This window comes from Haematobia irritans, chromosome 1, assembly GCF_050003625.1.
Source record: "Haematobia irritans isolate KBUSLIRL chromosome 1, ASM5000362v1, whole genome shotgun sequence".
In the NCBI taxonomy this organism is placed as follows: domain Eukaryota; kingdom Metazoa; phylum Arthropoda; class Insecta; order Diptera; family Muscidae; genus Haematobia; species Haematobia irritans.
Window position 1 is genome coordinate 85,135,113 of NC_134397.1, and position 15,393 is coordinate 85,150,505.

Sequence of the window (15,393 nt, forward strand, 5' to 3'; positions counted from 1 at the left end):
CAAATAACAAGACTCATATGTTTTTATTCAACTCTAATGTTGAACATTGAAATATCACGCTATATTGACATCGAAAACTCTCATGAACAAGAGAATATACATTTTTTGCCGACAAGGTTGTTGTTGTAACAGTTTATTGTGATTTCATCCATTTTATGTTATACGCTTTGGTACTTCAGCTTGAAGCCAGATCGAGGAACTCTGCGACTATGGTGGGGTATGTCCAGAGTGATCTGGTGGTAAGTTGGTTTGGTTTAGCTGGGCAACATACGTCAGATACGCTGCTATCAATCACTGATAGGTAGGCGGCGGCTGCACTTGCCTGATCGTAATTGGGTTAAAACTACCCTAGTCTGCCGTGGGAGGTGCTATGGGCGGTGGTCGGACTCCGAGAACAGGATTAACCTTGTAGCTTCTCACCGCTTCAGCTACAGTATGCTCATGAATCCTGTTCAACACTGCTTGATCTAGAGGCTATCTTTTGTAGCACTGGATCTCGCGCTCTAGATGATGTATATCAACCCTTACGTTCCTGGGTGGTGGTTGTGTATCCGTGAGATGGTGGCTTGGATGATTACTGCGATAACAACCCAGCATGTAGTTTGTCTTCGCACAGGGATGATCTTTGTCTCCACATAAAGGTGATAAAGGGGTGCGCTGCGGAGACCCAGTAGCAGTTCTAAGGGCAGCGTTCTGGCAGGTCTGTATGTTATTCCACTGCGTATTACTAGTCTGCGGTGTCCACTCTGGATCTGCATAGTTTACCACTGACCGGTCAATTGCTTTGTAGCTTATTACAAATTGCAGTGGCATGGGCAGACGACATGAAAAGGCTGTCGACAAACAGTCGGTTGAAGAATATAGCGCACCTCTTCGGATCAGTCACTGTCACGTCGACTGAAATACCATCATCCTTAGTAGCGGGGTTCGAGAGGACTCTCACTGTTGACCACAACTTACATGTTACTGTGCCTACGTTACATTGCTTCAGGTGCTCTAACCAAGTGTTCCGCTTGTGCTCCTCGACTATCTTACTAATCTCTATATTCACGGCGTTCGTGATTTATCAGACCAGGTGACCCTAAAGATATATCTCGCGAACTGCTGCAATCACCCATAATTCTCGTGTGGCATCTTGGTTCACCGTGCAAAATGTGGAGTCATCTATCTGCTCTGCCAAAGCTATGCCTCTCTGGTCATTACCTAGGAGAGAATGCCAAAGTCCATGGTGGGAATTAAAGTCTCCTAGCACGAATCGGTCGCACAACAGTCACTCAATGTTTGGGCTATAACCTGTATCACAGCTACCAACCGGCGGTATATACACATTGATAGAGCTCTATTTCGGCAGCCTCAGACATGACTGCTACCCCCATACATTCCACATACGGGTCACTAGTGTATGACACAAGCGGGATAGGTCTAAACTGCACGGAGCGGTGTAATATGAAAGCCAGGCCACCACCTCCGTTTCTTGTGCGATCCTTTCGTAGCATATTGCATTCAGCTTAGCTTCTTGGATCGCCGCGGCCCCGATCGTTTTCCGATTCATAAAGTCCACGATCTAACTAATCTTACCTTGGAGCCCGTTGCAATTAAATTGCAAAAATTATGCACTTTTCGGAACTGGTACAACAATATTAGGTGTCAGATGCTGCGGCGGGAATATTGTTGTGCGGGATATGTCGGGGGTCGCATAGTCTGATGACCCACTGCTGCTGTCGTTGGCACAGCATCCTGCCACGTACACACAAAAAAAATTTTTTTGATTTCAATCACGAAAATCGCGGATTCAATCATTTTTTTAATTGAAATGTCTTCAATCACGAAAATGATAGTATCAATCACCCATTTTGATTGAAAACCAACACGATTTTTAATTAAAAATTTAATTGACTTTTGTCACGGAATCAATTAATTGTGTGATTGAATCAATTAAAAACGTGATTGATTTTTAACATAAAATTAAATCACAGTTTTAATTGAATCAATTAAAATTTTAATTAATTTCGCGACAAAAATCAATCAACTATTTGATTCATTCAATTAAATAATTAATTGAAATTGGCTATAAATTTCGATCAAAAAATTTATATATTGGGACCCCAAAATTGTATTTAGTTTTTTTTTCTTTTGAAATAAAAGAAAATATGTGTTTCTTGTAAAACATGTTTAATATTTTATTATTTTTTGAATCATGCAATAGACAAATAAATTTGGTTCTTGTCATTTGTGTTTTCTTCTACCATAACTTACAAATACAACTACTATCAATAACAACTATAGGGTGAAAAAATAAATTATATAAATCATTATCTTCCTTATAATAATAACCATGTCATCATGTTCCTTCTAATATGTAGATGCGCCTAGATTTCCAATAAATCAGCAGCTTATAAGCTAAATTAGTTTTTTTTTTAAGTAAACAGAATAATTCGAATTTAATTTTGTTCAATTAAAAGTTAATTTTGTTAAACATTACCTGCATAGAATAACAAGTTCAATTCTTAGTTTCAGGTTGCAGATTTATAATCTTCTTTTGCAGTTGTAGTCTTTTAGCATAAAAAGGTGTATTAAGGAGCTGAGTAATATAATTTTAGTAACAATTCCTTTCCAAAATGTTCACACATTAAAATCGTCTATTAAAATTTGAACCAATCAAAGACAAAAATAATGGGAAAGCAATGTAATATTTGGTATTATATTGATGATACTTTGCAAATTCTGGAAATAGAAAAAAATATAAATGGAAAATACATATTTTTATTATTTTCGGATATTTTTAAATCCAAAAGAAAGAACTTTTTTACCATTACATAATTCAGCTCATTAGTTTATATATCAGATATACTGCTCTCTACTTGGGTTCAAATTGAAAAAGGCAGGTAAAACAAAAATGCAATTGAATGCCAACGCCACTTCGCAACTTAAAGGTGAATCTTCCAACAAACCCATACGGCTCTTGGTTTTAAGAAAACTAGGAGTGAAAAAAATTTATAATTTTAAAAGATCAATAAGGTTCCCACTTTTTTTATTGCAAACATATTTTTATATATTTGATAAAATTATGGAGTTGATGGCATTGATTGGTCAATTTCACGAAATAAAATTGGTCACTAAAAGAAATGAATAAAAAATATATTATTTTAGTCCGTTTAATGTAAACAGGCTTCAATGGAAAACGGTATTCACATTTCACAATTTTTTACCTTCAATAAACGTAGATTGTTTTCCATTTTTACAATACCACAAAACACAAACACAGGTAATTTCAAATGCGTTCTGTCATATATTTTTTTCAAACCTTTACCACGTGTCCGTTTGTTGTTGCACACTTTATTTATTTCAACCCTTTGCTATGATTTGTTGTTGCGTTCAAAATATTTATGCACACATTTTGAATGCAGCAGACAGAATGTCGCCAATCATGTTTTTCAATTTACGCGAAAAACAAAAACCCAACCGTTCGTTACGAGTTACTTCCACAGACTGATCTCTCCATCATACATTGTTGAATAAATACCCATTCTCTTGTTCTCTTTTCGCTCTTTCCATTGCTCAAAATTTTACAGTTTCAATCACAAAGGTGATTGGATCAATCACATATATAATTGGAAACGGAAAAAATTTCAATCACGTTTGTAATTGAAAATTATTTCCGAATTGATTAACAAATTGATTGAATCAATTAATATTTTAATTGGAAACGTAACAAATATCAATCATTTTTTTAATTGGATTTTATTCGGATTTGATTAAATAATTAATTGAATCAATTAACATATTAATTGAATCCGTTTCCAAATTCAATTAAGTGTTTAATTGAAAAAATTTTGGTGATAATTTTTTGTGTGTAGTCAGTATGACTATACTCCCGTAGCGATGTTAAGCCGGAGCAGTTCCGGAAGTGCACCCATTCCAAGCACCTCACCGAAAGCGAGTGATGGTGAATTTGGTTTCGGCAAACTGCACAGTATCATGGTCCGGGGTTTTCCTCTATCCCGGCTTGGACCAAAAGCAAACGGAGAAGGCTCCCCGGGACACACCTTCTCCAACACAAAAATACGGACGAAACAACACATACGCTGATGATGCATCGGGACAATCGGTGCAAAGAACCCGTCGCCATGGTATTGAAGGTTGTTGTATTTGTTCGTCGCTATTTCCTAGAGTTTTTCAACAAAACATTTGTTGGCCAATTTTGCCTCTTCTCTATTGCTTTGATCCTATAGGTCAGTACATATTCCAAATGGGCCAGAAGGGACCCTATAGGTCAGTAAGTACCACAGCGAGTCAGAAGGGACAGAAGGGACCCTATAGGTCAGTAAGTACCACAGCGAGTCAGAAGGGACTCCCAAGCTAGTTATTCGAGATGGGTCAGTAGGGACCCCGTTGACATATATAAACAGATGGGTCTGAAGGGACCCATTGAACCAGACAAAGCTTAAAAAGTGCCATCATAGACGGTAAGGGCGCGGAAAGCAGGATCATAGAAACAGCAACTGGATGAGCAGGATCAAAATTTTTTTACAATACAGCTGGAAATTTAGAAGGCAACAACCCTTTGATCGGAAACTCTGTTCAAATTAAGTATAATTTCCTTGATGGCAGGAATCGAATCAGTTAAAGAAATCAATAAATAGACCGAATTATAGTTTTTATCCAAAACATTAAGTGGTTTAAATAATTCATATTAAATATCTGCAAATTTCTGTCTTTAGGAATACAAAGTCCCTAGTTAGTTATACGATTTGGAACATTACAGCAAATTCTCCATGTTAAGTAGTGTGAACTCAATACTTATGTCGCGTCAGCTGGCCAGCGAATTCGATGATATCCAAGATTGATTGATTGATTGATTTATTGAATTATATGCCAATTCAACAAGATAATTATCTTAAATATTACAGTATTGGAATTACAATGTTATCATAATCTCTATGTTATTGATAAAATTTTGAAAAAATTTTAATTCTCACGAATGTTCATACAATTATTAATTACACTAGTTTACAAAAAAAAAAACATGTAGACTTGATGAGAGGCAACTCTTCTTATGTATTTTGATCTGCTGAATTCGAAAAAAAAATATGGAAGATTTTTGGAGATATCTCGTTATTTTTTGTTTTTCGTTCTTTTTTCACTAAATAAATTATATCTCGAGTTAGAAATGTCCGATTATATCGTTGTTGGTACTTAAATGAAAGGTATTAAGATGATGAATAATCGCGTATAATCTGTAATAAGTTAAGAGGTTCAAAAAATATCGATGCATAAATGTCAAAGTGACCCTTTTCCGCAGGAAAAGGACAACCATTGAAAAATATTTTTTTTCTTCATGGTCGTATTGATGATACTCTAACGTAAGTAATAAGACCAACTAGAAGAAAATGACCGAAAAATGACAAAGTTATAAGCAATTGAGTGAACAAATTCGATGTCAAATCATGCAAATATGAAAACTAAAAATAACAGGATATCTCAAAAACGGTTTCATAAAATTTTTTTAACATTTTTTTTTCGAATTCAGCAGATCAAAATACAAAAGAGTACATTTTCAGTGTAAACTAGTGTTATTAAAGTAAACTAGAGAATAGAATTATTTCAATAGGAGACTGCAAGCCAAACAACGCTAACCCGAAAAAGTTTCGAATTAGATATGTAAAACTATTTAAGTTTTCAATAAAAATATGCTGTTACATGCATATTTATACCCTGCGCCACACTGTGGAACAGGAGATAGACACATGGTGTCTTTGGCAATAATGCTCAGGGTGGATCCCTGAGTCGATATAACCATGCCCGTCTGTCCGTTCGTCCGTCCGTCTGTCTGTGAACACATTTTTGTGATCAAAGTCTAGGTCGCAATTTAAGTCCAATCGCCTTCAAATATGGCACATGTTCCTAATTTGGGTCAGAATAGAACCCTATTGATTTTGGAAGAAATTGGTTCAGATTTAGATATAGCTCCCATATATATCTTTCGCCCGATATGCACTAATATGGAGCCAGCAGCCAGAGTTTTATACCGATTTGCTTGAAATTTTGTACAAACATAACACTTAGTCGTATAGTCAACTGTACAAAATTTGATTGAAATCGGTTCAGATTTAGATATAGCTCCCATATATATCTTTCGCCCGATATGGACTAATATGGTCCTAAAAGCCAGAGTTTTGGCCCAATTTCGTTGAAATTTTGCACAGGGAGTAGATTTGGCATTGTAGCTATGCGCGCCAAATTTGATTGAAATCGGTTCAGATTTAGATATAGCTTCTATATATATGTTTTTCTGATCTCGACAAAAATGGTCAAAATACCAACATTTTCCTTGTAAAACGCCACTGCTTGTCGAAAAGTTTTAAAAATGACTCTTATTTTCCTAAACTTCTAATACATATATATCGAGCGATAAATCATAAATAAACTTTTGCGAAGTTTCCTTAAAATTGCTTCAGATTTAAATATTTCCCATATTTTTTACTAACATTGTGTTCCACCCTAGTGCATTAAATCCTGTCCAGATCGAGTTTCATCGAGTTTAAATGTATGTTTAACAACACAGTTGACGGATGTGATATGGTATCGAAAAGTGGTGCAGGGTATAATATAGTCGGCCCCGCCCGACTTTAGACTTTCCTTACTTGTTTTTCATTCATTTCTAGGGGAGCCAAACTAAATTAAATTAAAAAATGTTTATAATTTCTTTTATACAATATTAGTTTTTTTTACATTATGTTTACGACTTTTGCGATATAGATATTATACCGTCGTAAATGTATGTCGCAAAAGTCACATTTTGCGACAGGCCAACCCTGGCCATATCATCTATTACTCAAACGCCATATTAAATTAATTGATTAAACAATTTAGCTAAAAATGGCAAGAAGAAGTGTGTATATATTAATTTGTACAACAATCGCACAATAGCATGCATTTAGATTAATTTTGTTCCTATTTAAAACTTGTTTTTTATTTATTTTCAGTCTCCTATCGTGGTATGGAAAATGAAAGCTCCAGAGAAAAAGCCCTTGGTGCGACCTGAAAAACCGGAAGAAGTACGTGCAAAGGTACGCAAGGGTTCCCAAAAGAAGATACAAAATCCGATACATGCGCTTTCCGAATTCCAGAGTCCAGCAGATGCTGTTTGAATTTTCAAATAAGAAATTATGTAGTAATTTATAAATATCATATACAAGAATTGTGGTGTGTCTCATACTTATGGAAAGAAAGTTGCCGAGTTGCATTATTACTTTGTAGTTTTTAATATCGCAATGCTATTGATTACAATTGTCTATGTGGTTTACGGAAGTATCACAAATGTATGCACGTTACATTTAAAATTAGTACTCACGGACGTAACTGTCCAATAATACTTTATTATAACTCAAAAATTTAAAACACAAATATAAAACATTTATTTCATTAAATTTCAAACTGTCTTCTATATTGTAAAAAACATCAATCATCAATTGGTGAAATAAAACAATAATATTCTTGTTTTGTAGATATCTTGTAAGTATGCTAATGCTAATTTAAAAGTACACCGAATCAAAAAGTCTCCATACAAGCACTTTATTTTTTATAAAAACGATATATTTTCAAAACTTCACTTTTTTTGGGTGTACGTTTTAGATTAACCCCTTGAATACCGATGTCCATTACAGAAGACATTCGAAAACTACCCCATAATTTAAATTCCCGAATGACTTTGATTTATATATCAGTGTTACTTAGATGCATTTTTTATTATCGACGAAATATGTACAATATTGAGAACGTTTTTCTACGGTAAGCATCCAGTAAATGGACTACCATATTTTTGACGTCCAAAAACAGCAACAACAACAGAAATTGTAGCCAAAGTGCATGATATGGTATTAAATGATCGAAGAATAAAAGTGCGTGAAATTGCTAACATCATGGGCATCTCAAATAATCGAGTCCATTTAATTTTGCATGAAGAACTACAGATGAAAAAGTTTTTGGCAAGATGGGTGCCACATTTGTTAACAGTCGATCAAAAACGCATAAGAATGAACACTTCTCAAGCTTGTTTCGTTTCATAACTGTTGATGAGACATGGATCCACCACTCTACTCCAGAGACAAAAGAACAATCCAAACAATGGACTGAAGCTGGAGGAAGTGCCCAAAGAAGGCAAAAACAATTCAATCGGCTGATAAGGTTATGGCAACGGTTTTTTGGGACTTCAAAGGTATTTTATTGATTGACTATCTGCAAAAGGGTAAAACAATAAATTCAGAGTACTATTGCAACCTTTTGGATCAATCAAATGTACAAATTCGAGAAAAACGTCCTGTAAGCCATAAAACCCAAAAAAAATAATTTTTCATCAAGACAACGCTCCAGCGCACTATTTAAATCAAGGGATAGAATTGCTAGAAAAGCGCTGGACTAAGTGTATTTAAGTTTCAGGAGATTATATTGAAAAATAAAAATATTTTTGAAAACTAACTATTCTCTTTCATTGATAGACTAAGAAGTTTCCGAACCGCCCTCGTGGTACTGTTTTCAATACTTTTTCATCCTGGTCCTACCGTAGTACCCCTGCGAATGATTTAGTAGACATTTTTGAGCCGATTTCAGGTGCAATATGGTACAATATTTTCGACAAAATAAATAATATTTTGAGAAAATCTTTAATAAGCTTATTTGCTAATAGTCTTTTACAAATTTGGCAAAACAGACAATTTCATACGGGAAGAAAATCTCGATTCTGTAAAAGCCATAGTCAAAAACATGATTTTATTGAATTTTAAGAATATTTTAGTCGAAAAAGCATGTGATTCTATATTACGCTTCCACACGAACACTTTCTAGATAAGAAGTTATCGATCGCGTACTAAAATAATGTGAACCTTACAGTCGCGGTCGAAATTTGAGACAAAAATAATCTACAAATATTTAGAAAAGAAAATCTTACCAAAAACTACTCAAAAATATTATTTTGGAAAAATTTATTTCTTCAGAAAGTTTTGCCAACATTTTATTTCTATAGAAAATTTTGCCAAAATTTTATTTTTATACAAAAGTTTGTCAAAATTTTGTTTCTTTAGAATATTTTGTCAAACTTTTATTTCATTTGGAAAATTTTATTATTTTTATGTCAAAATTTTATTTCTATAGAGTATTTATTTTGTCAAATTTTTATTTCTGTTAAAAATTTTGTCAAACTTTTATTTATATTGAAAATTTTGTCAACATTTTAGTTCTACAGAAAATTTTGTCAAAATTGTATTTCTACAGAAAATTTTGACAAAGTTTTATTTCTTTAGAAAATTTTGTCAAAATTTATTTTTATTCAAAATGTTGTCGAATTTTATATCTATAGAAAAATTTTTTAAAAATTTATAGAAAATTTTGTCAAAATTTTAATTCTATACAACCAATTTTGTTTACCCAAACAAACCAATTTTGTTTTCCAAACAAACAGAAATAAATATTAACAAAAGCAGAAAATATGATTAACAATAATTAAAAATAAAAATGTTAGTGAATATCAATATAAAAGAGTTTATCAATTAGTGGGAAATTTGGCAATTGTTCCTTTCATTAGCTAGATTTTTAATATTTGGTACTATTACTGATAAAGTACGCCTCAAATCAGTTTCAACATGAAGGCAAGACAGATATTTTGACTTTATGTCTAAAAGTCCCAATAAACACAGGATGAGCGTTTTTCAAATGCAACAACTTTTCAGTTTGAGGGTAAATATAATTTTCAACATAAATTCAACTTGACTTGAAATAGCTCATCTTCAATACATCTTCAAATTATTTGCGAATTACTTCCAATTTGCCAAAATGTTGACGAAATCTTTGAAAAGGTGTTGAAGATAATATGAGAAAACTTTGACAAACCACTACCCTAAAATGCAACGAAAAAACCATGTGGTTTTCAATACTTATTTGTGCAACGAAGTTCGTGGTCAATTGCAAGAAAAAAAATGGAAAATTTTAGACAAATAACCAAATAGTTTATAAAAATAAGTAAGTGAAATAAAAAATGAAATAAAACTTTAAGAAAGTCACTAAATGTATATCTCTTTGCAGAAAACTAAAATTATGGATTCTACGTTCTTGAAAACATTAAAAAGCTGACCGATGAAAAAATGGTGGACAATTAACTGGAACTGCTTCAAATAGTTTATAATAATTGGTACGTCAATATGAAAAGTTAAATCAACACTTTAGAGAAGTCACTAAATTTAAATCTCTTTGCAGAAAACTAAAATCTTTGGATGCTACATTCTTGCAAACATTAAGAAGCTGAAAAATGAGTGGCTTATCGACAAGAAAAAGTTTCCAGAAACATTACAAGTGCAACCAATTAAATTTGTTAAAAACAACAAATTGTTGAAATCAACAACTTCTGGATGAAAATGTGCATCACATCGTCAGTTTAATTCATATGCTATTATCAGTTTAAAATGGATATTTTGTGAATTCCTTCTGCTGGAAATCAATTCTAACACGCGGTCCAGTACGTTCCTAATTTCAAATTGCCCGCATGTTAATAAATTTTAATGCTGTTTTATGACACCAAAAGGAAGGAAATCGAATTATCAATGTAAAAGTGCTTACTAATAATGTTTAAGATATTTAAAGTTTTGTTGTTTGTTTTTTTTTTTCTTATTTGTTGATATGTTTAATAAGATTATTATTAATTAATACTAGTATTGTAGTGTATTATGTAGTGTAGTGTATTATTATATATTTTTGCCCTGTTCCTGTATATCGAACGAAAACCCATTCGAAAGAAAGGCAGTCACTCGAATTCGAATGAATTTGGGTTTTTCTATTTTTGAAAGTTCGTTTCGTTTGTATGAGAATACATTGATTATTAAAAATGAGTATTTTTAAATTTTTGGCCTGAGAATTCATTCAAATGTTAACAACGCTTTTGCTTATTGTATATGTTGTATATGTATATGCACTTATTGTATATGTTCGTTTATTACTCGACAACAAAATATGAAGTGACTTGCCTTTCGAAATAAAAGAACAAAAATCAATTTTCTTTCGTTTGGAATACGAAAGAAAGCTTTCGTTCGATATACAGGAACAGGCCATTTATTTTGATGAAAATGAATAAATTGTACAAAATTCATAGAATTTTGGCTTTGACTTTCAATTTGAAGTGGGGACATCATTCATACAAATTTAGGTTGAAAAGTATTTGCAACGATGATAATTTTGAATTTGACTCGCATCGAAAATTGTTTGACATATTATTGAGTAGCGATACATTTCAATTTGAGGATAACACTTGAGATATTATTGCTAATGTGTTGAATTTCACTGTTGAGGGTAATTTCTGTTTTTTGTTGAGAACGCGATTTTCTCAACAATTTCTCAACTTGAATATTACCCTAATCCTTTGAAAAAATGTTTGAAAAATTGTTGAAATTTAGCATTTTTCAAACGTTTGTGTTTATTGGGGTGACGAAAATTGTTTCAAAATTTTTAATACAGGGCAGTACAAAAGTGGGTACTGCCCTGCAAACATTTTTTGAATTTGACGGCGCTTCGGAGAATCCGCACCACTTCGACAACAATCGTATACGACATCCAAAACTCGTCGGAAAAGCCCCGTCACTATTGAGAAGTTGTACCACGCCAAGTTACTACAAAAAAAGCATCGCATGAGTTCAATTATTAGGTGCCCTTTTAATAAATTTAGAACGACGCCAATAAGAGCCCCTTCAAACAATCAGAAAAAGTGCATAAAGAATCATGGTGGCCAAGTAAAACACGGTTGTTTAGATGTTTATTAATTTGATTAAACATTTATAAATTCTTATAAATATAACATTTATACCGCTATCACACCACATTTAACATAATTTTTTCATTAATAATATAATGATGTTGATTTACAAGTGACACGTTACATGTTGCAGCGTCTATCAGCCAGCGTTTTTATTCTCGATGGAGGCAGCGTGTCTGTAAAATATCTGAAAAACAATCACTTTATTCCATTTGCATAGTCAAAAATTGTTCACCAATATACCTTTTACAATTTTAATGGCTCTTGTAACAATGGCAAAATACTTTCATGTACATTTCATACTTTTTCATACGCTTCCCCCATCACAGTTGGCGATTGTTGCAGTGTCACTTACGAGTCTGTGGTAGCGATGAGGATGATGCTGGCAGGGTGGTTCTGATATTTTAGCAAGAAATTTAGCCGTTGCAAATAAAGTGAACGACAAATAATGGAAAACCTACAACAACTTATAGAATTGCATGTAACTTCTATTCTTTTCTCACTGTGATTATAAATGAACATTTCGAAATGTACGAATGGTATGCTCTTTTGTAGTATATTTTGTTGAAATTAACAATTTGTATTGAATTTAATGATACAAAACTTGCTCAAAAAAAAAATGTGCTGCGCTTTAGGGTATTCGTTCCACCATCCAATTTTAATCATGTTCAAATCTGCTTTCATAGAGTTATTCCCAGTTGGGTGGTTTATTATAGAAAATAGATGCGGTATAATTTTAGGCTGAGATCGAAAAATTCGATTCTGGCAACGTCGCTATTGCCGTAATCGATGACAATTGCAATTTACCTTCTTTTAAGCCTCCCTGCCAACATTTTTTGAATTTGGGAGCGCTTCTGAGAATCCCCACTACGTCGAAAACAATCATATACGACATCAAAAACTCGTCGGAAAAGCGCCGTCACTATTGAGAAGTTGTACCACGCCAAGTTACTACGAAAAAGTTTCTCATCAGTGCAATTATTAGGTGCCTATTTAGATCAATTTCGAAGGACGCCAATAAGAACCCCTGCAAACTATCAGAAAAAGTGCATTTTAAGGTAATTGTAGAAGAATCATTGTGGTCAAGTAAAACACGATTGTGTAGATGTTTATTGATTTGATTAAACATTTATAATTTCTTATAAATATAACATTTTTCGATTTATCTCATCACAATTAACATAATTTTTTGCATTAATAAAAGAATGATGTTGAGTTTTAAGTAGCAAGTTACATATTGCAGCGTCTATCAGCCAGTTTGTTTATTTTCGATGGAGATAGCGTGCCTGGAAAAATATTTGAAAAACTATCACTTTATTCTATTTGGAAAAGGCCGGTATGCACCTCTAGCGAAATTTTCGGTAGCAAAAATTTATTTAAGTCTACAACAAAAAAACAGGGCTGTGTACACAAATTATAAACCAGCTAATCGCTTTTAAAAATTGTTAATATATGTTCCAAACATTCCTCAAATAAATTGTTTATTATTTACAGACCTTTTAAAACTTTTACGCACACAATGATTGTAATAAATTAAATGTTTGCTGCCAAAACATGCTTTTGACAACCCTGTTATTTTCATTAGAGGTGCGTACCAGCTTACGAAATTGAACGCTACCGAAAATTTCGTTAGCATAAATAGCAATGCATTTCTTATGGGAATGAAATTTTTCGCTAGAGGTGCATACCGGCCTAAAGTCGAAAATTGTTCACCATATACCTTTCACAATTTTAAGCATAATATCTATGTTTTCAGAACTTTATTTTCGTTTTTATTTAAATAAAATATAACAAGCTGGTTGCGCTTGGCGTTTCACAAAAAATAAAATGGCTCTTCTAACGTAGTGATGGCAAAATACTTTCATGTACATTTTGTACTTTTTGATATGCTTCCCCCATCACAGTTCGCGATGGTTGTGGTGACATTTACGAGTCTGTGGTAGCGATGAGGATGAAATGGAACTTTGAAATGCTGGCAGGGCTAGTACTAAGATCACGTTTTCGCACGAAAAACTGTTATAGTCCATATAAAAAAGTTAGAGCGGAATAAATGCGAAATCTTTGTTTTGAGCATTTTCAGACATATATTTATACAACCCTGCAATTTTCGCACGAAAAAATAGGCAGGCATATTATTTCACATAAATAAGTTAACATCCCTGGGTTTGAGACCCTATTTACGGAGATATATGAAGATTCGTTTTTCGCAGAAACGAACTTAGTACTAAGCATTAATCGGAAAACTATCATCCAATGAAGTTTGAGCGATAAGGTCAGCTGATATTACGTTGTTTACGAAAATGTTTGTGTACTTCCAGTCAGATTTGAGAATTAAGAATTCCGCAAAAAAGTACGAAAAAAGATCACACGAGACTACAAAGACTGCATCACCTCCATGCACATGCACTGTGGTCGATATAATGTTGTTTCAGTTCAGGAGCCAGTTTATGTTTGCTCATACAAATTAGCGATCAACCAAGAGCACGTCAGCGTAAGTCAAACAACAACAAATACTTCGACGGTCCTTAAATTTACAAGACAATTTTTTTCTGTGTAGTACTTACCTTAAGGTGGCCAATGAAATTTTTTGTTTATAACAGGGTTATCAAAAGAATATTTTGGAAAGACAACTCATATAATTGATTGTAATAAATTATATGAGTTGTCTTTCCAAAATATTATTTTGATTGTGTGTGTAAAAGTTTTAAGAGGTCTGTAAATAACCACCAATTTATTTGAGGAATATTTGGAACAAATATTTACAATTTTTAAAAGCGATTAGCTGGTTTAAAATTTGTGTACATTATGTAGACTTAAATAAAGTTTTGCTACCGAAAATTTCGCAAGAGGTGCATACCGGTGAAATATGAAAATTTTCATATTTCAAAACTCAGATTATTTTACAAATTTTATCGTTTATCCCTACAATGAAAAATGGAAACAAATACAAGAATATAATAAATTGCATATTATTAGCTCCGTTCGAGAACACGATAATTTTTGATAACCATCACAAATTTTTACTGGATTTCGTTCGTTTACACCAAAAAGTCAGCAAAAGCGAGTCGGAGCGAGATTACATTTGACAGTTACCAAATAGAGAAATTGTAAGATTTTGCTATAGATTTTTCCCCCCAGTAATATCTTGCAAACTGTAGCAAACGTTGCCATCTTGTTGTTGATAAGAAACAAAGGTTAGGTTAGGTTAAAGTGGCAGCCCGATTAAGTTTCAGGCTCACTTAGACTATTCAGTCCATTGTGATACCACATTAACTAAAAGTACCTAATACATATGAGCACTTCTAGTTTTAACCGCTGAACCTTCTCGATTATTTTCTTCTGTTGAACCACCCAGATTGTTCCAAAAACATTAGGATACTGCTTACTTTAACGTTTTCCAGGTCCGCCAGTAATCTAAAGCTATATGCCCCTAAAAATTTGTTTACGCCTTACACAAAATGTAGGACACTCACACAAGAGGTGTTTAATTGATTCCTTTTCCTCCGCATCATGACAGCTCATACAGTAGTCATTATACCAATAGTTTTTGCAAAATCGCCTATCGTTACAACCCTTGCAATTATCCCATCGAACATTTG

At 33.2% G+C, this 15,393-nt stretch overlaps 1 protein-coding gene and 3 long non-coding RNA genes across 4 annotated transcripts in view; 2 read left to right on the plus strand and 2 right to left on the minus strand.

The window, feature by feature from the left end:
• alpha-Cat (catenin alpha) overlaps window positions 1-7,430 on the plus strand; it is a 28,390-nt gene extending 20,960 nt beyond the window's left edge. Inside the window, exon 12 of the mRNA XM_075291038.1 lies at window positions 6,987-7,430. Within this exon, the coding sequence (XP_075147153.1) occupies window positions 6,987-7,151 (165 nt within the window). The 3' untranslated portion in view covers window positions 7,152-7,430. The remainder of the gene's footprint in view (window positions 1-6,986) is intronic.
• Window positions 2,523-3,524, minus strand: LOC142239756 (uncharacterized). The gene is made up of 3 exons (XR_012723108.1): window positions 3,210-3,524; window positions 2,811-3,116; window positions 2,523-2,724 (listed from the first exon to the last, which is right to left on the minus strand). It is a non-coding gene; the product is annotated as an uncharacterized LOC142239756 (long non-coding RNA).
• Window positions 7,431-9,589: 2,159 nt separating the features above from the next.
• On the plus strand, window positions 9,590-10,888 carry LOC142221333 (uncharacterized). The gene is made up of 2 exons (XR_012717994.1): window positions 9,590-9,851; window positions 10,053-10,888. It is a non-coding gene; the product is annotated as an uncharacterized LOC142221333 (long non-coding RNA).
• A 1,982-nt stretch (window positions 10,889-12,870) lies between these two features.
• Window positions 12,871-13,618, minus strand: LOC142221334 (uncharacterized). Its single transcript, XR_012717995.1, has 2 exons — window positions 13,515-13,618; window positions 12,871-13,080 (listed from the first exon to the last, which is right to left on the minus strand). It is a non-coding gene; the product is annotated as an uncharacterized LOC142221334 (long non-coding RNA).
• Between the last annotated feature and the right edge of the window lie 1,775 nt (window positions 13,619-15,393).